The sequence below is a fragment of the Oncorhynchus gorbuscha genome, linkage group LG08 (assembly GCF_021184085.1).
Source record: "Oncorhynchus gorbuscha isolate QuinsamMale2020 ecotype Even-year linkage group LG08, OgorEven_v1.0, whole genome shotgun sequence".
NCBI lineage: Eukaryota > Metazoa > Chordata > Actinopteri > Salmoniformes > Salmonidae > Oncorhynchus > Oncorhynchus gorbuscha.
In genome coordinates, this window is record NC_060180.1 from 35080988 (window position 1) to 35108735 (window position 27748).

General features: G+C 44.3%; 1 protein-coding gene across 7 annotated transcripts in view; it reads right to left on the minus strand.

The window, feature by feature from the left end:
- The window catches only part of LOC124041538 (receptor-type tyrosine-protein phosphatase S-like), a 111577-nt gene that overhangs the window by 53092 nt on the left and 30737 nt on the right, over nt 1-27748 (minus strand). For all 7 annotated transcript variants that reach the window (XM_046359238.1, XM_046359242.1, XM_046359240.1 and 4 more), the window contains one exon: nt 8751-8939. In XM_046359238.1, the coding sequence (XP_046215194.1) occupies nt 8751-8939 (189 nt within the window). The remainder of the gene's footprint in view (nt 1-8750; nt 8940-27748) is intronic.

The following is a 27748-nucleotide window of genomic DNA, read 5'->3' on the forward strand; positions in this document are numbered from 1 at the left end:
CCCCAATGTTGAAGATCAGCGAAGTGGAGATGTTGTTTCGAACCTTCACCACCTGGGGGCGGCCAGTCAGGAAGTCCAGGACCCAATTTCACAGGGCAGGGTTCAGACCCAGGGCCTCGATCTTAATGATGAGCTTGGAGAGTACATTAGAGTTGAATGCTGAGCTATAGTCAATGAACAGCATTCTTATATAGGTATTCCTCTTGTCCTGATGGGATAGGGCAGTGTGCAGTGTGATGGCGATTGCATCGTCTGTGGACCTATTGGGGCGGTAAGCAAATTGAAGTGGGACTAGTTTGACAGGTAAGGTGGAGGTGATACGATCCTTGACTAGTCTCTTAAATCACTTCATGATAACAGAAGTGAGTGCTATGGGGCGATAGTAATTTAGTTCAGTTACCTTTGCATTCTTGGGTACAGGAACAATGGTGGCCATCTTTAAGCATGTGGGGACAGCAGATTGGGATAGGGAAAGATTGAATATGTCCGTAAACATACCAGCCAGCTGGTCTGCTCATGCTCTGGGGACACGGCTAGGGATGCCATCTGCGCCGGCAGCCTTGCGAGGGTTAACATGTGTCGGTGGCACTGTGTTATCATCAAAGCAGGCAAAGAATGTGTTGAGCTTGTCTGGAAGCAAGACATCTGTGTCCCCGACGTGGCTGGTTTTCCTTTTGTAGCCCATGATTGTCTGTAGACCCTGCCACATATGTCTCGTGTCTGAGCCATTGAATTGCGACTCCACTTTGTCTCTATACTGATGTTTCTGGTTAGGGTAGGTTTTAATAGTCACAGTGGGTACAACATCTCCTATACACTTCTTGATGAAATTAGTAACCATCACAGTGTACACGTCAATATTATTCTTGGAAGCTACCCGGAACATATCCCAGTCTGCGTGATCAAAACAATCTTGAAGCGTGGATTCCGATTTGTCAGACCAGTATTGAGTAGTTCTTAGCACAGGTACTTCCTGTTTGAGTTTCTGCCTATAGGAAGGGAGGGGCAAAATGTAGTCATGGTCAGATTTGCCGTAAGAAGGGTGGGGAACGTCCTTGTATGCATCCCGGAAGTTGGAATAACAATGTTTGAGTGTTTTTCCAGCGCGAGTACTACAGTCAATATGCTGATAGAATTTAGGTAGGCTTTTCCTCTTTTCCTCTCCTCCTTTTTGCTTTGTTAAAATCCCCAGCTACAATAAATGCATCCTCAGGATATATGGTTTCCAGTTTGCATAAAGTCCAGTGAAGTTCCTTGAGGGCCGTCGTGGTATCGGCTTGAGGGGGGATATACGAGGCTGTGACAATAACCGAAGATAATTCTCTTGGGAGATAATACGGTCGGCATTTGATTGTGAGGAATTCTAGGTCGGGTGAACAAAGGACTTGAGTTACTGTATCTAATTATAATTAAACCATGAGTCGTTAATCATGAAACATACACCCCCGCCCTTCTTCTGTTGGTGCAATGAACTGAGAATACACATGGCTGGACCGACTCTGACAGTATATCCCAAGAGAGCCATGTTGGTTACAATCCCTGATGTCTCTCTGGAAATAAATCCTTGCCCTGATCTCGTCAACTTTGTTATCCAGGGACTGAACATTAGTGAGTAATATACTCGGAAGCAGTGGGTGGTGTGCGCGCCTCCTAAGTCGGACTAGAAGACCGCTTCGAGTTCCTCTTTTTTGCAGGCGTTGTTTTGGGTCTGCCTCTGGAATCAGTTCAATTGCCATGGGTGGTGCGAAAAAAGGATCTGCTTCGCGAATGTCGTATTCTTGGTCATAGTGCTGGTGAGTTACGGCGGAATAGATTCTTCCTGGCTGTATGTAATAACACATAACATTTTCTGGGCTAACAATGTAATAAGAAATAACAAAAAACTGCAACATTTCCTAAGAACTAGAAGCGAGGCAGTCCTCTCTGTCTGCGCCAACTTTTAGGATATGTAAGTTATAGCAGTTGTAGCATGAGGTAACATGTGGAAAGTGGGCATTCATCACTGGTATTCATGTGAGAAGGTCGAGGTGAACCCTGGTCTTCTGCTTGTCAAGTTAGGTAGAGTTAACATGGACTCAAGTCAACATTTTTTAAAGTTAAATTTAAATAAACTTATTTAAATTCAGAATAGGGCCTAGGGAGAATATTTTTCTGTGAAATCCCACCTTTATTTGTTTCTGTCCTTTATTTAGACAGATTAGAAACAGGAGGAGACAGATGAAAGTGATGAAAGTGTGACTTAAACCTGCTGGGGTAGTGAGATGACACATTTTTGGGGGAATTTTACCCACTGAAGTACACAGCCAACCATATCAGAAGACAAATGTTTAAAGTCAAAATGTGAACTACAAACATTGTGTGGCCAAACTGTTCAGAATTCAGGCGGAGAGAGGGCATTGGTGGCAGGTGTGTCCTCTAGGAAACTATATGGTCAAGTAAAAGAAAAGCAGGCATGTTTCAGGTCTTCACGAACCCAGATAGGTGAGAGCACACCAAACGTTCAGATGAAACTCTACTAAACAATCCAAGAAAGTATATATCAAAGAAAACGTGCGTACAAAATGTTATCACATTGTAGCATTTCAGATGCTGAATGCTAATAGTACAAGACATGCATAGTCACTGCCAATTTAGCCTGCTCTAGTTTTGGCCTTCCACACCACATTTTTTAAATTTTTATATACTTGCGGTGAAGCCACTCAACAACTACATCACATTAGTCATCTAACAGACACACATGGAGAGCAACACACACTTTGTCTCCCTGCAGAAAAACAAACATACATATTAAGTTACCCACTGGCTGGCCAATCCTAACAATAATTATGCCAACTGTGAGTCATATCATCGGATTTACACCTTAATTTAACTAGGCAAGTCAGTTAAGAACAAATTCTTATTTACAATGACGGTCTTGGAACAGCAGGTTAACTGCCTTGTTCAGGGGCAGAATGACAGATGTTTACATTGTCAGCTCAGGTATTCCGATCTCAACCTTTCGGGTTACTGGCCCAACACTCTAACCACTAGTCTACCTGCCGCCCCGTATTGGGATTCAATCCATCTGAACAACATTCCATGCCATGTATCATCATCTGAATACAAAGGCTCAGGTCAGAGACATTAGCATAATGGATAATGGATCGCATTGAGCACTGGGCTAAACTTTGTATAAGTGCTACTGCTAACATTAGCAGTCATTGCCATTACTTTATCCCATAAATTCGAAATATAATGCCATATTTCCATTGATTTAGAAAAATATGAATATGATTAATACCACACGGATCTTTGAATTGTCCTACTTTATCAATATAAAAGTGTGAAAGAACTACTCATGTGTTGTCGTCATTTGATCATTTGCAAAGAAAATGTGACCATTTGAAGCTTCAAAATCATGTCTTGAAAAAGTAATTTTGTACTCATGAATTATTATCCTGAACAAACGTATTCATTTATATTTTCACAAAACAATCTTTTCTCGTGTCCTCTGTTTAGGCATAATACTACTCATAACTAAAAAAAGGAATTATGAGGAGTTCATAAACACACCATATAATAGCAGGGAATATACAAAAAGAGAAGGGATCTAATTCTGCACTAAACAGGGTTCGAAAAACCATCATAGTGTTTAAGAGCTTTAGAGAAAGAGGAAAGGACACCAAAAGAGAAGGTAACAGTGTTTTCAACCTTTTCCAGGTTAACGCTCCCAGGCTCAGGCAAGGTGTCGCACAACTTCATTATGTGGCGTTCCAACACACCATGTCATGTTTCAGAACACCCCGGGATGAATGTTTCAATAAACCTTCAATCTGTCCCAATACCCTCATAACTATGTGTTTCAATACTGCAGCAAAGCTAAGGTTTCATCTCCTTTAAGGTGGTGGCAGCTCAGTTGCCACTCAGTTGCCACTACAAAGCACTTCATTTTAACAGTGTAGAGACAGACGGACATACAGTAAGACAGCGCAGGAGAGGTGCGATCGATCCAGACACTGTGTGTATGTGGGAGAGAGATAGAGACAGAGAGAGGGAGAGAGAGAGAGAGAGAGAGAGAGAGAGAGAGAGAGAGAGAGAGAGAGAGAGAGAGAGAGAGAGAGAGAGAGAGAGAGAGAGAGGGAGATAGAGAGAGGGAGAGAGAGAGAGAGAGAGAGAGAGAGAGAGAGAGAGAGAGAGAGAGAGAGAGAGAGAGAGAGAGATAGATAGATAGATAGATAGATAGATAGATAGATAGATAGATAGATAGATAGATAGATAGATAGATAGATAGATAGATAGCGAGAGAGAGACTCCTCCACAGGAGTAGTGTATCTACACCTGGACAACTACTCATCTAGAGAGGCTGAAGTTACAGTAACACTCTGGAAACTATGGGGAGTTTTCTTGTTAGGGAATGTATGTGTGTACTTTCCTGCGTACATTTCTGTTTGTATTTATTGAGCCCGCTCTCTCGCTGCTCTGCTAGCTGCAGCTGACCTCTTTGCTTCTCTCTCCTGCAGACACATGAAAGGCAAACGAGGCAGAACTCTCTCTCTCTCACGTCCCTCCTCCCTCTCCCTCTCTCGTTCTCTCCCTCGCTCTCCCGTCCCCATGGAACAAAGCAGAGCTCGGCGCAAAACAGGCATAACTTATCTGTGCAACAACCAAGCAGGAGAGCAGGGGAAAGAGAAAAAATAAGGAGAAAGGGAGGAAGATAGAGAGTACTCGACAGCACTCTCTATGAAACAACAGATCCTGAAACAGACACACACGTACGCACGCACGCACGCACGCACGCACGCACGCACGCACGCACGCACGCACGCACACACACACACACACACACACACACACACACACACACACACACACACACACACACACACACACACACACACACACACACTCATAGGCTCACATAGATGGAATCCAACTGATGGATTCTGTCAAAATGTAACATGTTAAACTGTAGTTTGTTTGTATCCTGTTTAGTGAATGATTACTGTGAGTATTAATGGAGTTCAGGCCATGAAACTGTGTGTGCTAATTTAGAAAGGTTGACCTAATCAGATAAGAGGAAATTGCCTAGGATCAGAGAGTAGGGTCAGGCCCAGAACCTGTATAGCTGGACAGGTGACGCCTACACGGGAAGAGTATAAAATGTGTTGTGAACTTTCTAAATGTATGCACTCTGCTGACTGTATCCTTGGTATTAAGCACTTGAAACTTCTCTTGAGCTTTTGGGTCTCAATTCCTTATTGCAAAGAGAAGAGGTTTCTATAGCATTTTTCTTTTTAACAAAACATGTTCACACACACACACACACACACACACACACACACACACACACACACACACACACACACACACACACACACACACACACACACACACACACACACACACACACACACACACACACACACACACACACACACACACACACACACACACACACACACACACACACAGATTGAAAGAAGCGCACAGAGACAGATAACAACATAAATGGGAGTGGTTAACAATGGTAAGCTATACAGGAAACTAGGGTGGACAAGCCCTGCACATGATTATTTGACTACTCCATGTGTTCACAAAGCTAAACTAGCGTGGTTACAAAGATTTAGCTAAACCTAATCTAAAGTGTGCTTTCAGTGTCCCTCTACCATGCCCAAAATTAGGAGGAGAGATGTCTGTCCATCATTCCTAATCCGAGAAACACTTAAAAGGTTCACCCCAAATACCAAAGTTTGTTTGGTAATTTCACATGTCAAAAGTGGTGTAAATGTCAAACTGAGTCCATATTGCACACCATATGTTGTGTGGATCTCACGTCGTACATTAGGGGAAATTCTGTAGGCCTCAAACCCAAATTAATGAGGAGGATTGGCCTGCAGACTTCTCTAAATGCGAATGGCAGGACCTACACAACAGATGGTTGTCGAAAATGTACACCACTTTTGAGTTATGAAGAGTCTTGACAAACTTTGACTCTTGGACCATATGCCTCACTACACCTCCTCGGGAGATGGTGTTGTGTGTGTGTGTGTGTGTGTGTGTGTGTGTGTGTGTGTGTGTGTGTGTGTGTGTGTGTGTGTGTGTGTGTGTGTGTGTGTGTGTGTGTGTGTGTGTGTGTGTGTGTGTGTGTGTGTGTGTGTGTGTGTGTGTGTGTGTGTGTGTGTGTGTGTGTGTGTGTGTGTGTGTGTGTGTGTGTGTGTGTGCGTGTGTGTGTGTGTGTGTGTGCGTGCGTGCGTGCGTGTGTGTGTAGACACTGGAGGGAAGAGAGGGATCAGGGAAAGAGAGTGAGGCCGTAGAGATGCAGAGAGTGATCTTCAGTGTCTTCAAGGGACTATAATGCAGAGGTTCTCAAAGTTGTTTACTCTTTGACCCATTAAATCATCAAAACCATGTTTCTATTCACAGCCGTCTCTAGTCAGTTTCTGTGACCCCAAAAGGACTGGCTGTGACACACCAGTGGGTCCTGATCCACCATTTGGGAAAGACTGCTTTAACGGTGTAGTGACCGTAAGTTGTCTAAGAGACATACAGTAAAAAGGTGTGTGCGTGGCTATGGTTACAGTAATACTTACTGAAGGCTGTTGACCATTATGGAGAAAAACAAAAAGGACGCAAGAAGCAGGTGAGGGATGTGTTATTACCATGTTCTCCATGCAGAATGACCATGTTCTCCATGTGGAATTACCTTGCTTACACTCTGGTTTACATGTCCATAATGCTGTACTACACTACCCATAGTTCTGTGTGTATGATTAAATATGGTTCTGTGTCTACCAATCTGGCACCTATAATTTCTCCTACATCATGTTCTTTCTGGCAAAAATACTTGGATTAGTGTTTAATAGCATTTTTTGTACAAGTCATATAAGTGTGTGTGTACATATCTTTCTCTGCAGACACTAGGGTTATATTATAGTATCCCTTTGCAGAGTAAAATATGACACAAAACAAAAAGGCAGAATGGAAAGGTTGGGAAGTATGACAAACTGAAAGACCACAGTCAAACCAGCTTGACATACAAATGGCAGGACAGGGGAACTGAACGTAGAAAACGAAAGAATCCCTTTTTGTCCTGTCATCCTCCCTCCTCCTTTCTCTCGGGTGCATCCCGAATGTATTCAGACCCCTTCACCTTTTCCACATTTTGATGTTACAAAATGTTGTTACAAAATGTTTTGTTGTTACAGCCTTATTCTAAAATGGATTAAATTACTTTTTTCTCTCATAAATCTACACACAATACCCCATAACAACAAAGCAAATACTTGTTTTTTAGAAGCAAATAACAGAAATACCTTATTTACATACGTTTTCAGACCCTTTGCTATGAGACTCGGAATTGAGCTCAGGTGCATCCTGTTTCCATTGATCATCCTTGAGATGTTTCTACAACTTGATTGGAGTCCACTTGTGGTAAATTAAATTGATTGGACATGACTCGGAAAGGCACACACCTGTCTACATAAAGTCTCACAGTTGAAAGTGTATGTCAGAGCAAAAACAAGGTCATGAGGTCGAAGGAATTGCAATTAGAGCGCGGAGATAGGATTGTGTCAAGGCCTGCAGATCTGGGGAAGGGTACCAAAAATATGTCAGCCTTGAAGGTCCCCAAGAACACAGTGGCCTCCATCATTCTTAAATGGAAGAAGTTTGGAACCAGCAAGTCTCATCCTAGAGATGCCGCCCGGCAAAACTGACACATGACACATGACAGCCCACTTGGAGTTTGCCAAAAGTCACCTAAAGGACTCTCAGACCATGAAAAACAAGATTGTCTGGTCTGATGAAACTAAGATTGAACTCTTTGGCCTGAATGCTAAGCGTCACGTCTGGAGGGGTGCTGTGGGGATGTTTTTCAGTGCCAAAGACTAAGTCGGGATCGACGCAAAGATGAACTGAGCTAAGTACAGAGAGATTCTTGATGAAAACCTGCCCCAGAGTGCTCAGGACCTCAGACTGAGGCAAAGGTTCACCTTCCAACAGGACATCGACCCTAAGCACATATCCAAGACAACACAGGAGTGGCTTCAAGACAAGTCTCTGAATGTCCTTGAATGGCCCAGCCAGAGCCCGGACTTGAACCCGATCGAACACCTTTGGAGAGACCTGAAAATAGTTGTGCAGCAACGCTCCCCGTCCAACCTGACAGAGCTTGAGATGATCTGCAGAGAAGAATGGAAGAATCTCCCCAAATACAGGTGTGCCAATCCTGTAGCATCATACCCACGAAGACTCAAGGCTGTAATCACTGCCAAAGGTGATTCAACAAAGTACTGAGTAATGGGTCTGAATACTTATGTAAATGTGATATTTCAGTTTTTTACTTTTAATACATTTGCAATAATAAATAAAAAAACTGTTTTTGCTTTGTCATTATGAGGTATTGTGTGTAGATTGATGAGGAAAAAATCGATTTAATGCATTTTAGAATAAGGCTGTAACGTTACAAAATATGGAAAAAGTTAAGGGGTCTGCATACATTCCGAATGCACTGTTTGCCAGACATGCCTAGACAATACGTCTGGTCTCTCCAGAAACATTTATAAAATGACATTGAACATGAAGAGGGCTTCAAAGAGTGTGCTATGAACATCAGTTCTAGCTTGCTCTGTAGTAGACAAACCTCCCCAAGGACATACTGAGGAATCCCGTGATTCATATCACTACTGTATTCCTCACCCATTTCTTTCTCTCTCTCTCTCTCTCTCTGACTGGCCTCTCTCTCTCCCTTCCCTCTCTCCCTTCCATCTCACCTGAGCGTAGTTGTTTGATGCGTCCCAGGCTGGACCTGGGTTCTACAGGTAGGAAATCTTTGAACCAGGATATCTCTGGGTCTGGGATGCCGCTGGCAGCACACAGCATGGTGGCTGTCCTGGTCCTCTCCACCACCTTCAGCTGTGGTCCCATGTCGATGCTGGGGAAACCAAATGGCAACAGATCCTCTGGAGGGTTAGGAATTGGGGAAGGGTGGGATGGAAAGAGGGGAAAGGAGAGGGAGAAGAGATATTGTTAAGTCACTTTGATGACAAGTCATTTTAATTTGTCTTGTAAGACAGTTCCACAGAGAATGTGAATTAGAACCATGGAAGGTTGGATGTTTGGTACCAACATGGACGATAGATTGCAGAACCCCAGTATATCATGCCTTGGTTTGATCAATGTGGTTAACACAAACCTACAACACATAAACAGTGCTGAGTGTTATGACACCATTCTCTCCATCTAAAATCATTTGGAGTCTCCTCAAAAACACCACATCACACCAACACCCACAGATGGTGGTTAGACTCCCAAGCACACTTCAAACTACAATCCCTCTTTATGAATTGTTGGCCAACAGTGTTGGCAAACAAACAAATGATCCAGTAGGCCTTCAGTCACATAGCCTGAAATGTCGCTGGTTCGAATCCCGAGCCAACTTGGTGAAAAATATTTTGAGGTGCCCTTGAACAAGGCACTTAAATCTAATTGCTCCTGTAAGTCACTCTGGATAAGAGCATCTGCTAAAATGTAAAATGCCTGGAGCTTGGCCAGCTCATTGCTCCTACATGGCTCAGACACAAGAGGTATGTGGCAGGGTCTACAGTCAATCACGGATTACAAAAAGAAAACCAGCCCCGTCACGGACCCGGATGTCTTGCTCCCAGGCAGACTAAATAACTTTTTTACCCGCTTTGAGGACAATACATCAATCATCAAGTTTGCGATTGACACAACAGTGGTAGGCTTGATTACCAACAACGACGAGACGGCCTACAGGGAGGAGGTGAGGGCCCTCGGAGTGTGGTGTCAGGAAAATAACCTCACACTCAACGTCAACAAAACTAAGGAGATGATTGTGGACTTCAGGAAACAGCAGAGGGAACACCCCCCCTATCCACATCGATGGAACAGTAGTGGAGAGGGTAGCAAGTTTTAACCTCAGGAGGCTGAAGAAATTTGGCTTGTCACCAAAAGCACTCACAAACTTCTACAGATGCACAATCGAGAGCATCCTGGCGGGCTGTATCACCGCCTGGTACGGCAACTGCTCCGCCCACAACCGTAAGGCTCTCCAGAGGGTAGTGAGGTCTGCACAACGCATCACCGGGGGCAAACTACCTACCCTCCAGGACACCTACACCACCCGATGTTACAGGAAGGCCATAAAGATCATCAAGGACAACAACCACCCGAGCCACTGCCTGTTCACCCCGCTATCATCCAGAAGGCGAGGTCAGTACAGGTGCATCAAAGCTGGGACCGAGAGACTGAAAAACAGCTTCTATCTCAAGGCCATCAGACTGTTAAATAGCCATCACTAACATTGAGTGGCTGCTGCCAACACACTGACTCAACTCCAGCCACTTTAATAATGGGAATTGATGGGAAATTATGTAAAATATATCACTAGCCACTTTAAACAATGCTACCAAATATAATGTTTACATACCATACATTATTCATCTCATATGTATACGTATATACTGTACTCTATATCATCTACTGCATCTTTATTTAATACATATATCACTAGCCACTTTAACTATGCCACTTTGTTTACATACTCATCTCATATGTATATACTGTACTCGATACCATCTACTGTATCTTGCCTATGCCGCTCTGTACCATCACTCATTCATATATCTTTATGTACATATTATTTATCCCCTTACACTTGTGTGTATAAGACAGTAGTTTTGGAATTGTTAGTTAGATTACTTGTTGGTTATTACTGCATTGTCGGAACTAGAAGCACAAGCATTTCGCTACACTCGCAATAACATCTGCTAACCATGTGTATGTGACAAATAAAATTTGATTTGATTTGACACACATACATGTATTCCTGTGTTGTTCAGTTGGTAAGGCCAAGGTCATCGGAATTCAATTTCCACAGGGAACATATATACAACCTAAGGGAACATATACACAACCTAGGGTAAAATGTACAAGCTCACTGTACTGTTAGTCGTTTTGGGAAAAGCCTCTACTAAGTGGCATATATTATGATGATATATCATATCCACAGTACAGACAGTGGGCTACCCCCTCCTCCGCTCCTTCCCCAGAGGCCTGGGCAGGTAGGAGGTAGTAGTGTCAGCTCTAATAGCTATGCACAGAAAACACTGGTATCCTCCGTGTTTCTCTGTGCCGTGAGGTGTATAGTAATTATAGCTCTAATAACTATGCACAGGGTTCCTTCTCAGATACAGCAACGTCAATTAGGCAGTCAGATAGCAGGGAGAGGCAGGGCACAGGGGGTAATAGCGACTTGTTAGCAGGCTAATTATTAGTGTACAAATGATTAGGAGGAAAGACGTCTGTGACTGTGTCCAACTGCGTTGGGGCTTTGTGTTATTGCCAATGTGTATGTTCATGCTAATTCTATCAAGGTATGGGGAGAAATACACAATGGGACACATAGAGAAAATCACACACAGGTGCCCACACACAGATGCATGAGACAGGGCGCACGTACACACACACACGTACACACACACACGCACACACACACGTACACACACACACACACACACACACACACACACACACACACACACACACACACACACACACACACACACACACACACACACACACACACACACACACACACACACACACACACACACACACACACACACACACACACACACACACACACACACACACACACACACACTTCCTCTGGTGAATTGGCTTTGACTGCAGTCCAGATGGCCAGCCACATAATCATCCTTCCATCAGCCCTCCCTCGTTCCTTTCTTCCCCCCTCTTCCTTTCTCTCCCCTTCTCCTCCACCTGACACCCTTCTCCTGCACACACACACACACACACACACACACACACACACACACACACACACACACACACACACACACACACACACACACACACACACACACACACACACACACACACACACACACACACACACACACACACACACACACACACACACACACACACACACACACACCATGCTAGGTATCCCTTTTCTCTCCCTTCTGAGATAGATCATCTGTCACCATGACAACCAATGGAGTGTCAAACAGATCCCACTGAATATTAGTTTCTAACTAATGCAGTGTTTCTAACTAATGCTTTCTAACAAACGTAACTATGGGCAAAACAGTCTGATTTAAAACCAGAAATATGATCTAGCTGTTATTTCTTATCTCAACGGTTCCCCTTGCCAGCCATCCAGTAGTGTGTCACTGTAACATCTGTCTTCACCTGACTGTATCGCTATCTCCTCAGAGATAGGCTGCAGAGAGCCTGTCAGATAGGCCGCGCTCAGGAGAAAAGAACAGGAGGAGACAGAAATAGGATGAAGAGAAGAGATGAGAATGGACAAGAGGAGGACTGAGGAGATGGGCAGGTGTGGAAGTAAGAGAGGGGGAGAGGAGGAAAAGGACTGGGAAGAGAGGAGACAGGGGAATGGAGGGACGGGGAGGGGAATAGAAGATGAGAAAGGTAAACGAGACGAGACTCAAGTATACTCAGTAAAACTAATTTCCACGTTAGATGCCCTGTCACCACCATTGCCTGGGTTCTGACCACATCCTGGCTAGCTGTCCAGAGGACACCCGTTTGAGGGGGTATGCAAAACGAGCCGCAACTCCCCCGGCCCTATCTGATCAATACTAATAACCTGGCTGAATGGAAGCTAGCGATACCTCATCGACAGGAGGGAGAAAATTAAAGAAAGGAGGGAGAGAGGGATCGATGGACAGGTCGAGAGGCAAGGCCCTCAGAGGAGGAAAAGAGAGAGAGGCAGAAAGTGCGTGAGGGGGAGGGGTTGAGAGAAAGAGAGGGAGAGAGAAGCTCACATGGGGCGAGAGAGAGAAAGGAAGAGATAAAAAGTGTAACATTTAAATGTTATACTACATTTTTAATAGCTAATAATATAATATTTTAAATGTCCTTATTCTCTTCAAACATTTAGTTTGCCTAATGTTTACTCTTAATGTCCGATTGTTTTTGTCTTTGTTTAATTCGCTTGGTTGGCTTTTGTAATTTTTTCGTTCGTTTTTACCACTTGCTTTGGCAATGTAAACATGTTTCGCATGCCAATAAAGCCCCTTTGAATTGAATTGAGAATGAGATACAGGGGGCTTTCCATCACCTCAGGGTCTATTCTGCTGGCTGCTTGCTGCTGCATGGTGTAACTGATTGTTTATGAGACCAGGCCACTGCAGTAGAGCACAGAGACAGAGAGAGAGATTTTATGTATTCCTCTCTGCTCGCTGTCATTAGATGTACAGCATATGAGCTCTCCACATTATACATGGGTGTCACGCCTACTCCCGCTCCTCCCCTCCGGCGCCTGACTTCTCCGGAATACTAACCACCGGTCCTGGATCCATCATTACGCACACCTGGCATCAATCATTACGCGCACCTGCACCATCGTCATGAGACACACCTGGACTCCATTACCTCACTTATTACCTAGCCTATATCTGACACTCCCTTAGGTTCCTTCCCCAGTCAGTATTGTTTATGTGTTTCATGTCTCGACGCTACTCGTGTTTGTTATATTGTTCCATGTTCCGTTTATTATTAAAGTCACCACCTGCACTTGTTTTCCGACTCCAAGCGTAAACGTTACAAGGTGGGAGAGTTTATGCACAGTACAGTGTGTGCGGAAATATACAGTACCTTCAGAAAGTATTCACACCCCTCGACTTTTTCACATTACATTACATTACAAATATACAGTACCTTCAGAAAGTATGCATCTAAAACACTTAACCTATCCTAGGTATTCCTTAAAGAGGTTTTTCCACATTTTGTTGTGTTAGACAGTTTTTAAAGATGAATGAAAAATGAAATACTAATATACCTTGATTAGATAAGTCTTCACCCCCTGTTAGAAACAACTTCGGCAACACCTTTGGGTAGGTCTCAAAAGAGCTTTGCACATCTCTATTGTGTATACTTTTCAAGTTACAGTATTTCCTTTATAACTTTTCTAATGACATCACAAAATAACATTATTATTCTTTAGAACGCCTCTGACCATTCCCCACATTCTATGTTAGAAATATTGTTCCAGTGTTGACTTTAGAACATGTAGAGCTTTGGCGGGAAAAGTCTGTGTAGACAAAATCACATTTCTATGTGAATTTGGAGATAGCTGAAAGTCCTTGGTTTACCACAGGGTGTGAACTGTCAATTCCCCACCAGCTACCCTTTCCCCCCTCTGCAGGGGAGAGGGGCCTGGCCGAAATCAGCCACAGCAGAGCTGATCCGGCCCATCTGGATCCTCACAGGACAGTCATGACACCTTCTTAATGCATTTGAGCCAATCAATTGTGTTGTGACAAGGTAGGGGTGGTATACAGAAGATAGCCCTATTTGGTAAATGACCAAGTCCATATTATGGCAAGAACAGCTCAAATAAGAAAAGAGAAACAACAGTCTATCATTACTTTAAGACATGAAGCACAGTCAATCCAGAAAATGTCAAGATTTTTGAAAGTTTCTTCAAGTGAGGTTGCAAAAACCATCAAGCGCTATGATGAAACTGGCTCTCATGAGGACCGCCACAGAAAAGGAAGACCCAGAGTTACCTCTGCTGCAGAGGATAAGTTCATTAGAGTTAAATGCACCTCAGATTGCAGCCCAAATAAATGCTTCACAGAGTTCAAGTAACAGACACATCTCAACAACAACTGTTCACAGGAGACTGCGTGAATCAGGCCTTCATGGTCGAATTGCTGCAAAGAAACCACAAATAAAGGAGTCCAATAAGAAGAAGAGACTTGCTTGGTCCAAGAAACACGAGCAATGGACATTAGACTGTTGAAATCTGTCCTTTGAGCCCAAATTTGAGATTTTTGGTTCTTTGTGAGACGCAGAGTAGGTGAACGGATGATCTCTGCATGTTCGGTTCCCACCATGAAGCATGGATGAGGAGGTGTGACGGTGTGGGGGTGCTTTGCTGGTGACACTGTCAGGGATTTATTTAGAATTAAAGGCACACATAACCAGCATGACTACCACAACATTCTGCATTGCTACGCCATCCCATCTGGTTTGCGCTTAGTGGGACTATAATTTGTTTTTCAACAGGACAATGAGCCAACACACCTCCAGGCTGTGTAAGGGCTATTTAAAAAAGAAGGAGAGTGATAGTGTGCTACAACTGATGACCTGGCCTCCACAATCAACTGACCTCAACACAATTGAGATGGTTTGGGATGAGTTGGACCGCAAAGTGAAGGAAAGTCAGCCAACAAGTGCTCAGCATATGTGGGAACTACTTCAAAACTGTTGGAATAGCATTCCACATGAAACTGGTCGAGAGAATGCCAAGAGTGTGCAAAACTGTCATCAAAGCAAAGAGTGGCTACTTTGAAGAATTTCGAACATAAAATATATTTTTATTTGTTTAACACTTGTTTGCTTACTACATGTGTTTAATTCGGGAGATGGTAAGTCTTTAAACAACCTCTCTCGTGGTGCCCCAAATCCTAATGAGTTAATTGTTACATGATTAATTTAATCGGGTAACAATTAAACATAGTTTGTTGATTAGATAAATAACAGTCATCAGATTAATGAAAGTAATGTCATGACAAGGGAAAGCAATTCCACAAATTAACTTTTAACAAGACACACTTGCTAATTGAAATGCATTGCAGGTGACTACATCATGAAGCTGGTTGAGAGAATGCCAAGAGTGCGCAAAGCTGCATCAAGGCAAAGGGTGGCTTCTTTGAAGAATCTCAAATCTCAAATATATTTTGATTTGTATAACACTTTTTTGTTTACTACATGATTCCATATGTGTTATTTCATATTTTTGATGTCTTCAATATTATTCTACAATGTAGAAAATAGTAAAAACAAAAAAAAATTGAATTAGTAGGTGTGTCCAAACGTTTGCCTGGTACTGTATGTTGAGCACTGCTTATATTGTCCCATTCTTCCTCTGATAGCTCTGGCTATATTCAGTTCATTACCCATTTTGCTTTAATATAAAGAGTTGAGTCTTTTCTAAAGGTTACCATGCCATGAAAGAGTGAAGATATTGTCTTGGACATTGCCTGTTTATATGCATTTCAGATCACATTCCTTCATTTTTTTCAATCATAGTTACCTGGTTTAAATTATGGATCAAACTCAAACCATTTCTATATTCTGATTTCCTCTTCCAGTTTGTGTTGTTTCACCATCAGAGACCAGAGGTCTAGTGTAAATTATGATATATAAGGTTCAGTATTCCTGTTAATGTCCAAAATGTTTCTTTATCCCCAGCTACAGACTGGATTAGGCGACCTTGAATGACAGGCTTAATATCTTTCTGAATAGCACTGTATTGTGAGTCACACCAACACAGCTAAGTAGTACCCCCCTTGTCTTTAGGGAGCTGTGGAGTCAAATATCCGCACCGCTAAAGCTAACTCTCTCTCCTCTGCTCTCATCCTTCTAGACCTATCGGCTGCCTTCGATACTGTGAACCATCAGATCCTCCTCTCCACCCTCTCCGAGTTGGGCATCTCCGGCGCGGCCCACGCTTGGATTGCGTCCTACCTGACAGGTCGCTCCTACCAGGTGGCGTGGCGAGAATCTGTCTCCTCACCACGCGCTCTCACCACTGGTGTCCCCCAGGGCTCTGTTCTAGGCCCTCTCCTATTCTCGCTATACACCAAGTCACTTGGCTCTGTCATAACCTCACATGGTCTCTCCTATCATTGCTATGCAGACGACACACAATTAATCTTCTCCTTTCCCCTTCTGATGACCAGGTGGCGAATCGCATCTCTGCATGTCTGGCAGACATATCAGTGTGGATGACGGATCACCACCTCAAGCTGAACTTCGGCAAGACGGAGCTGCTCTTCCTCCCGGGAAGGACTGCCCGTTCCATGATCTCGCCATCACGGTTGACAACTCCATTGTGTCCTCCTCCCAGAGCGCTAAGAATCTTGGCGTGATCCTGGACAACACCCTGTCGTTCTCAACTAACATCAAGGCGGTGGCCCGTTCCTGTAGGTTCATGCTCTACAACATCCGCAGAGTACGACCCTGCCTCACACAGGAAGCGGCGCAGGTCCTAATCCAGGCACTTGTCATCTCCCGTCTGGATTACTGCAACTCGCTGTTGGCTGGGCTCCCTGCCTGTGCCATTAAACCCCTACAACTCATCCAGAACGCCGCAGCCCGTCTAGTGTTCAACCTTCCCAAGTTCTCTCACGTCACCCCGCTCCTCCGCTCTCTCCACTGGCTTCCAGTTGAAGCTCGCATCCGCTACAAGACCATGGTGCTTGCCTACGGAGCTGTGAGGGGAACGGCACCTCAGTACCTCCAGGCTCTGATCAGGCCCTACACCCAAATAAGGGCACTGCGTTCATCCACCTCTGGCCTGCTCGCCTCCCTACCACTGAGGAAGTACAGTTCCCGCTCAGCCCAGTCAAAACTGTTTGCTGCTCTGGCTCCCCAATGGTGGAACAAACTCCCTCACGACGCCAGGACAGCGGAGTCAATCACCACCTTCCGGAGACACCTGAAACCCCACCTCTTTAAGGAATACCTAGGATAGGATAAAGTAATCCTTCTCACCCCCCCCTTAAAATATTTAGATGCACTATTGTAAAGTGGTTGTTCCACTGGATGTCATAAGGTGAATGCACCAATTTGTAAGTCGCTCTGGATAAGAGCGTCTGCTAAATGACTTAAATGTAATGTAAAATATATCTATTCCTTGGTTTCCTGCCATCCCAAATGAACCATGATATTAACTTGTCTCACAGATTGAATTGTTTCAGGGGGACCTGTCGTAGCAGAATCAGAAATAGTTAGGCAACATTGATAAATAAGATGTTTTATCTACTTTCATAAATATGCCTATATGGGAAAAAGTTACTTGGAAGAGGTGAGAGGTCAGAGAGGGGAGAGGTCAGAGAGGGGAGAGGTCAGAGAGGGGAGAGGTCAGGCTTGTCTTCATATGTGAACATATCTTTTAAACTATGTGAAGGGATGATTGAGGGGGAACCAATTATCTCTTGGCTCCACGATGTCTCTGTGCTCGTCGCTCCCTACTTTTCCCATTTGGGGAAGAGTATGGCAGTGTCTGGAACCATTGTATGTCCCTTCTGATGTTGCCCTTATCTTGACCTAGAGACTCACTCTCCTCTCCGTGAGCTTGTCCAGGAGGGATGGTATTTGAGATAGGAATATCTAGACTTGACAATTGATATATGCCATTGGATGAGGTAATGTTTTGGTACTATGTTGTACCAAGCACGAGATAAGAACTTCGTTTAGGAGACCAAACTGAACGATAATTTGTAGCTAATGCTGTCTGGCTATGGGATATTCCTCTCTCAAGTAAAAGTCTTCCTTTGTGCAGTTTTCCTAAGACCTGTGGTTCGTTATTGTGATTTGGGAGGGGTGGATCTTTGCTATTAAAGATCTCAGTTGCCATTATGTTGACACTCTCAGAATTAATTTATAGACACTGAATTGATCTGAGATTCAAAGGGCTATGGTGAAGCTCATATTATTAAAAGATGGGAGTTTAAAATATAACTCTGACTTGTGTGTGGTTTGTAACTCTCCTTATTTAGTAATACAGGAAAGTTCCACGACAGACCTCAACTGGTAAATACTGGAATCTGGGGAGACTATTCATTTGAACTTTCTATATTCTAGAGCTGAAATCTAAAGGGAGAAGGGACCATGTCTATTTATCTTTATTAATATTTCAGATAATTGGTTAATATTTTGTTATATATAGCTTTAAATTATCCTTTGTTAGGTTTACCCCGAGATATGTAACCTTTTCTGAATTTCAGTTGAAACCAAATGTATATTTTATTTCCTCTAATAGGGTGTAATTAAAGCATATAATTTGTGTGTTGTGTACATTAAGTTTGTATCCTGAAAAATACCCATCGTTTTTGGAGGCAAATGAAATGTTTCGGTGCCTAGACATAATCCTGTCTCGGAGCTCTACGGACAATTCCTTTGACATCATGGCTTGGTTTTTGCTCTGACAGGTGAGTGCCTTTCCGAAACATGTCCAATCAATTTAATTTACTACAGGTGGACTCCAATCAAATTGTAGAAACATCTCAAGGATGATCCGTGGAAACAGGATGCACCTGAGCTAAATTTCGAGTCTCATAATTAAGGGTCTGAATAATTATGTAAACAAGGTATTGCTGGTTTGTATTTTAAATAAATGTGCAAAAATGTCTAAAAACCTGTTTTCACTTTGTCATTATGGGGGAAAGTGTGTAGATTGATGATTTCTTATATTTATTTAATCTATTTTAGAATAGGCTGTAAAGTAACAAAATGTGGAAAGGGTGAAGGGGTTTGAATACTTTCCAAATGCACTGTAACTCCATTCTTGTGTATTTTATTCTTATCCTTTTGTGTTACAATTTGATTTGTATCTTTAAACTGCATTGTTTAGCGCTCCTAAGCAAGAATTTCACAATATAGTCTACACCAGTTGTATTTGGCGCAAAAAAAATAAGTATTCTTGCGTTCTAACCATCCGCTATTCAAAGTGCTCTGAACAAATAAAGGGAATCATTCACAAACATAGGCACATTCGAAAGATCTGACGACCGTATTGGTAATGTGTTTTCGGACCCTCCCTTGGTCGTATTCTCACGGGGCAGAAATCTCAGAGATCAATTGGTAAACTCTGATTTAGATATCCCTGCACAATGTCTATTTGCTCCCCTACTTGATGGAAACTACAAGTGTAATGGCTGTGCTCAATGCAATGGCACTTATAAATGTAGATCCTTCAAACACCCCCAAACAGGGAAACAGATCCCAATTAAAGGTGTTATCACATGCTCCACTAAGGCAGTTATTTATCTTATAACTTGTCCTTGTGGTTAAACTTATGTGGGTAAAACAACGTGCAAATTAAAAATACAAATCTTGGAGCATTGTAGCACCATTAGCTGCAAAAACTTGACTTACCCATGTCACGGGGGTGTTCTAGTTCAATATTTCTATATTGGTGTTTTGTATGGTTCCCTTGGTCCGACTCTCATAACAACCATGACAGAATATCCCACCAAGCAAGGACCAAGCAGTGTGATGGAGGTGAAGGAGTTTCGGACCTGGGAAGAAACTATGTGAGGTTGTGAGACCCTTCCTTGGAAGGAAACACCATTGAAGGTGGAAGGGCAGCGACAACGCCGGGGACCACGGCCACAGAAACCCCAAGATTTTTGGGAGGGGGCACGAGGAGTGGAAGAGTGGGTCATCAGTCCGGTGCCATCTGTGCCGGCTCCCCGTTACTCACCATAAAGAGCCAGAGGAGTTGGGAGAGAGAGATGTTATGTAGGTGTATTCTGCACGGCATCCGACCTGAAGAGCCTGTCAGCAGTCTGGTGAGACTTGTGCCAGCTCCCCGCACTCGCCCTGAAGTGCTTGTCACCAATCCGGTGCCACCTGTGCCGGCTCCATGCACCAGGCCTCCAGTGCACTTCCCCAGTCCGGTACGTCCTGTGCCAGCTCCCCGCACTCTCCCTGAAGTGCGCCTCACCAGTCCGGTGCCACCTGTGCTGGCTCCACGCACCAGGCGTCCAGTGCGTCTCCACAGCCCGGTACTTCCGGTGCCAGCTCCAAGGCCGGAGTCTTCCTCTGCGCCGATTCCCAGTCCAGGCACGGTGTCCAGTCCCACTCCAGGGCAGGAGCCTTCCTCTGCGACATCAAAAAATGTCCAGACCCTGCTAAAAGTTTTTCCCTGTGTGTGGAAATCCTAAAAACACATCTGCTGAACAGTGCAAATGCGATTATAGGTGCATGCAATGTGGATAAAATAAATAAACCTAACCTACTGTACCTACCGCCATGATACTGCCATGATATGATAGCACCTTGTTTTAAACCAATGCATAATTCATCAGACACACACACTCCACAAATCAATGTCTATCCCACACTGGTTCAATGTAATTTCACATGAAAATAAGGTTGATTCAACCAGTGTGTGCCCAGTGGGCTGCTTCCGCTGGTTATTTTTCACCCAATGCCTGTTAGAATAAAAATGTATAGGACACTAGAACATTTCAGGGATTTTTCTGCCATAGAAACCTTTGGGCAGAGGGCCTCCCGAGTGGCGCAGCAGTCTAAGGCATTGCATCCCAGTGCTAGAGGAGTCCCTACAGACCCTGGTTCGATCATGGGTTGTATCACAACTGGCTGTGATCGGGAGTCCCATAGGGCGGCGCACAGTTGGCCCAGCATCGTCCGGGTAAGGGGAGGGTTTGGCCAGGGGGCTTTATTTGGCACACCTCGTGGCGGGCCTGCAGGCTGACCTTGCTCGTCAGGTGAACGGTGTTTCTTCTGACACATTGGTGCGGCTGGCTTCTGGGTTAAGCGGGCAGGTGTTGAGAAGCACGGTTTGGTAGGTCATGTTTTGGAGGATGCATGACTTGACCTTCGCCTCCTGAGCCCATTGGGGAGTTGTAGCGTTGAGACAGGATCAAAATCGGGGGTACAAATAAATAAATAAATAAACCCTTGGGTGGCCTGCCTAAGCGTTGTTTCGTGATGCATTAAAAAAATCTAGATATGGAATTTTGGGGGTTGAAATACATTTTCTGGATTGAAAAATGCTTTCAGTGTAAACTTAAATGACTACAACCAAATATAAAGTATGTAGAAAAGATAATGGACCTATCACTTTTTAAAATAATCTTTGAGAATTAACAATCACCAAAATAAAATCTAAACAGTCAGGGGAATAGAAAATTCCCAAAACAATACATTCACCAGTATTGATTTTGTTATTAAGTCGGAGAAAAATAACAGCATTAGCCATGGCAAAATGCATAGAATTTCAGGAAATTATCTTTAAAACTACAAAATGTTCTCTCAGCTACATGGCAGAATTGGTCAAATTCCTGGAAATTAGCTATAGCTCTCAGCTACATGGAATAATGTGTAGCATTGCAGGAAATTAATTTCAAACGTCAAAAATGTATCTTGGCTCCATGGAGAAATACAGAGAATTGCAGGAAATTGTCTTAAAAACTAAAATTGCACACAAATTCAGCCTTGCCAACCGCACCCATTGCCATGGGCACCATCATCCAGAAAAAAATGTGCATTTTGCAAGGACTTGAAAGTGTCTGTGTGTATATGTGTATATGTGTGTGTGTGTGTGTGTGTGTGTGTGTGTGTGTGTGTGTGTGTGTGTGTGTGTGTGTGTGTGTGTGTGTGTGTGTGTGTGTGTGTGTGTGTGTGTGTGTGTGTGTGTGTGTGTGTGTGTGTGTGTGTGTGTGTGTGTGTGTGTGTGAGAAATGACGGGTTATGACCAATGTTTTTCTCCTGGGGTTCTGTTACGAGGCTAGCAGCTATAATCCTAGTGTTTGCACAGCGACGCATACATGGTTCTACAGCCAGGATATGGCACGCACACACACACACACACACACACACACACACGCACACACACACACACACACACACACACACACACACACACACACACACACACACACACACACACACACACACACACACACACAGAAACAAACTCAGCACCAGAGTTTAGGACCCCTTTATCACCTTCATCTAAAATAAATATCTTACTTAGTTTCAATGGAAAATCAGCCCGCCTAAGAACAAACCTAGGGTAAACCCTGAATGACTATGATCCTTCCCCACTTAGGTACGATTTAACTGTCATCTGGGGTAATTCTCTACCTCCTAGTGTTGACATAAAAGAGCCTAAAGAGATTTAGGGAAACACTTTAAATGATAATGTCCCTTTTATGGCAATGAGCTTCGACATGATGCTCTGACTCTTTACTGTCCGACTGTATATCTATCTGTCTACAACCCGCCCCCTCCCCACCCCGACTTAGCCCCTACTGCTACAGATAACACATGCCGACATGCACATATTAATAGCATATTATGTTGCCACATACTGACTCGATTGAAATTGAAATCGGTCTGCACACATAACACGTTAGTCTCGTGGAACCAAACAAGTGGTGTCTGCCGCGTGCAAGATTAACAACATAAGCATCTGAATCTCTATAGTATCAATTGAATGTTTTGTTGCTTGCAGTCCTGAATGCTGCATCAGGGACCTCTGCATCCCAACAAGGAACACTCTGGGGGAATCACTTTTAACATCACTTTTACCAACGCGTCTCCTGCACCACAAGAGGCTCTAACACTCTGGAGCACTTATTCTCTACCCACAGAAACGCATACAAGACCGTCCCTTGCCGGAGCTAAGCTACAAGACAGCTTCACTAAGCACAGACTGTAATATGTTTAGTGATTCATCCGATAACACTGAAGGGTTTACCACATCAGTCACAGGTTTCAGCAATAAGTGCATTGACGACGTCATCCCACACAGTGACCATACATACGTACCCAAACCAAAAGCCATGGATAACAGGCAGTGTCCGCACCGGCCTAAAGGCTAGAGCTACAGGACACGGACATGAATGCTTATAAGAAAGGCCACTACGACCTCCAACGTCAATATAGGACTAAGATACAATCCTACTACACCGGCTCCGACGCTCGTCAGATGTGGAAGGGTTTGCAGACTATTACGAATTACAAAAGGAAACCCAGTCGTAAATTGCCCAGTGATGCAAACCTCCCAGATGAGCTGAATGCCTTCTATGCTCGCGTCGAGGCAAACAACACTGAGCCAGGCATATGAGTCCCTACTGTGTGATTTTGCTCTTCGTGGCCGATGCAAGTAAGACTTTTAAACAGGTTAACCCTAACCCATTCTCAGAGCATGCGCAGACCAGCTGGCAAATCTCTTCACGGACATTTTCAACATCTCCATGTCCCAGTCTATAGATGACCACTGTCCCTGTTATAAGAACTCACAGGTAACCTGTTGGCATGGCCCCTCAGATCCTCAACATGTTATACAGCTGCAACCTTTGAGAGCATCATGAGCAGCTGCATCACTGTTTGGTGTGGCAACTACACCTCCCTCGATCGCAAGGCGCTACAGGGCCCAAGCTCCATGCCATCCATGTCATGCAGGTGAAAGAGGACCCAAACGCGACTTAACAGAAACAGAGTTTATTAATGTTCAAAACGGAATAACTGAAATCCTCTAGATTTGTAGAGGGGGAAAACAACTGGAGAAGCGGCCACAGACTGCAGGTCGCTTCGGGTAGGCGCAGGCCGTAGTCGACTGAGACACCTGCTCACACGCAGCGTCTGATGAAGGCACAAAACACGACAGGACAGGGTGATACACAATCACGGCAAAAAACACGACAGGACAGGGCGAAACGCAATCACAGCATGGTGAATACAAAACAAGGAACCGACGGCACAGGAACGGAACACAAAGGAATAAATAGGGACTCTAATCAGGGGAAAGGATCGGGAACAGGTGTGGGAAGACTAAATGATGATTAGGGGAATAGGAACAGCTGGGAGCAGGAACGGAACGATAGAGAGAAGAGAGAGCGAGAGAGTGAGAGAGGGAGGGGGAGAGAGAGGGCTAGAAGGAGGGAAAGAACCAAATAAGACCAGCAGAGGGAAACGAATAGAATGGGAAGCACAGGGACAAGACAAGATAATAAATGACAAACATGACAATCCAGGACCTCTATACCAGGCGGTGTCAGAGGAAGGCCCGAAAAAAAAGCCACCCAAGCCATATACTGTTCATTCTGTTACCGCACACCAAGCGATACCGAAGAGCCATATCTGGGACCAAAAGGCACCTGAACAGCTTCTACCCCCAAGCCATAAGACTGCCGAACAGTTCATCAAACGGCTACTCAGACTATTGCATTGACCTTTTTTTTGCACTGAGTCTCTTACACTGACTCACTGGACTCCACCCACACACGCATACATATTTACACTGACACGCCAACGCACACACACACACACACACACACACACACACACACACACACACACACACACACACACACACACACACACACACACACACACACACACACACACACACACACACACACACACACACACACACACACACACACACACACACACACACACACACAGACACACACACTTTCACACTGTCCACATACGCCGCTGCTACTCCGTATATTAAGTACATCTACTGCACATATTACCTCGATTACCTCAACTGCCTCATACCTCTGCACATTGACTGGGTACCGGTACTCCTTGTATATAGCCTTGTCGTTGTTATGTATTGTGCTACTATTTTCTATTTTTATTTGCTAATTTGTTTCGTAATTTTAACTCTGCATTGTTGAGAAGTAAGCATTTCATGGTCAAGTCTACACCTGTTGTATCCGGCACATGGGACAAATACAATTGGATTTGATTCTACTCGATCAGACAGTCTATGTCATAGCATATTTGTCATAGTGGTAGAAAATCATTCTCTAACACCCTGCTTCCTAGACCCCTTTTTCTGAAAATGGGGCAGTGGGAGGTGTTGGTAATCATGGTTTAGCACACACACACACACACACACACACACACACACACACACACACACACACACACACACACACACACACACACACACACACACACACACACACACACACACACACACACACACACACACACACACACACACACACACACACACACACACACACACACACACACACACACACACACACACATTACTGCAGTGATGAGAATCTCTCGCCCACCGGAGGTTTAAAACAGGCAGAACTGCAGATACTAAAACCTCCCCTAGGCTAGGCTACAAAACCGCAGTGTCCAGAGGGAGAGGGGGGAGGAGTACATATGGAAAGATATGGTGTACTGTACTTTGGTAGAGCTAGCTAGATGGAGAGAGAGAGAGTGATGGCGAGAGATGTAGCGAAGGAGAGAGAGAGGGAGGTGTGAGTGTCTAAATGAGATATCTCCTCTGCCCGACCCCAGTTACCCCAGCATGCTACATAAGCTTCCCTCCATTAGCAATCAGGCTGAGGAGTAGCTCACTCCTGTGGCCAACAACAAGTCTTCTGTGGAGTAAATCTCGTTGGGAGACAGAGAGTACTGAGTGGCCAACCATTACAAAAAGATGCTACTCTACATGATCTTATAAAGTCTTATGTGGCTTCATAAGAGAGCTGTAAATGTAACCCATATCCCACCCACCCAGGGACAGATTAAGAAATCATAAACCCTGGGGCTTTATTTATAAAATTATTGAAAAAAATAAGCCTTTCTTAAAACACATTTCATGCAATTCTATATAATTTACATGACAGAATAATATTTTTTAATACCATACAAATAACCAAAATGAGTGGCTACTCTGATCAATCTGGTATTGAATTCAAACAAACAATAGCCCAGGCCAATAAATCAACACACAGATTGTACAATATTAGGATGATATACAGTGCCTTTGGAAAGTATTCAGAGTCCTTGACTTTTTCCACATTTTGCTAGGTTGAAAAACATATGATAGTCCCACTAAGAGCATGCCAGATGGGATGGCATATCGCTGCAGAATGATGTGGTAGCCATGCTGATTAAGAGTGTCTTGAATTCTAAATAAATCACTGCCAGTGTCACCAGTAAAGCACCCCCATACCATCACACCTCCTCCTCCATGCTACACGTTGGGAACCACACATGTGGAGATCATCCCATCACCCACTCTGCGTCTCACAAAGACACTTCTTCTTTACTGGTGTCCTTTGGTAGTGGCATCTTTCACCATCGTTACACGCACCTGCACGTCATCAGACGCACCTAGACTCCATCACCTCCTTGATTACCTGCCCTATATAAGTCACTCCCTTTGGTTCCTTCCCAGGGCGTCATTGTTTCTGTTTCAGTTTCATGTCTGTGTGTAGTTCGTGTTTCTTGTTTTGTTCATTTGTTTATTAAATGATGCACTCCCTGAACTTGCTTCCCGACCCCCAGCGCACATTACAGAATGATGCCTCACCAAAGGCAAGCATCAGGGGGTGTTTTTTATTTGTATTTTTTTGTGCTGGAGGTGATGTTGGGTCCGGGTGTCCGAACCGGGGCTACCTGGGAGGCCTCAGCAGGTTTGTCAGGTTCCCCTGCCTCAGCTGGCTTGACGGGTTTCCATACCTCAGCGGGATCGATTGGCTCCCATGCCTCAGCTTGCTCGACAGGCTGCCATTCCTCAGCGGTTTCGATAGGCTCCCATGCTTCAGCAGACTCAATAGGCTCCCATGCCTCAGCTGGTGAACATGTTCCCGTGCCTTGACCGAGGCAACCGGGGAGGTCTCAGCCGGCTCATCAGGCACTCACACCTCAGCTGGGTTGTCAGGTTTCTGCACCTCGGCTAGGCGACCGGTCCATTCCGGAATCCCCGGGATCATCCCTTTGGTTGGCGTCCTGCGGGTGGAGCCGAACGCCCCGGGGAAGGGGATACCATCACATATGCTCTCTCTGGCGCTCTAGGTCACCATTCTTCCGCGTCTCAGCCGGACTGACAGGTTTCCCGCGCCTCAGCAGAGGTGACCGTTCCACTCCTGATCCCGAGATTGTAATTTTGGATCGGTGTCCTGCAGCTGGGAGGGGAGGGGGTACTGTCACGTGTGTTTCCTCTCTGGCCTCTAGGTCACCAGGCTGCTCGTTATGGCGCACACCTGTCACCATCGTTCATAACGCACACCTGCAAGTCAGACTCACCTGGACTCCTTCATCTCCTTGATTACCTGCCCTATATATGTCACTCCCTTTGGTTCCTTCCCCAGGCGTCATTGTTTCTGTTTGTTTCCTGTCTGTGCGCTGTTCGTGTTTCTTGTTTTGTTCAATTGTTTATTAA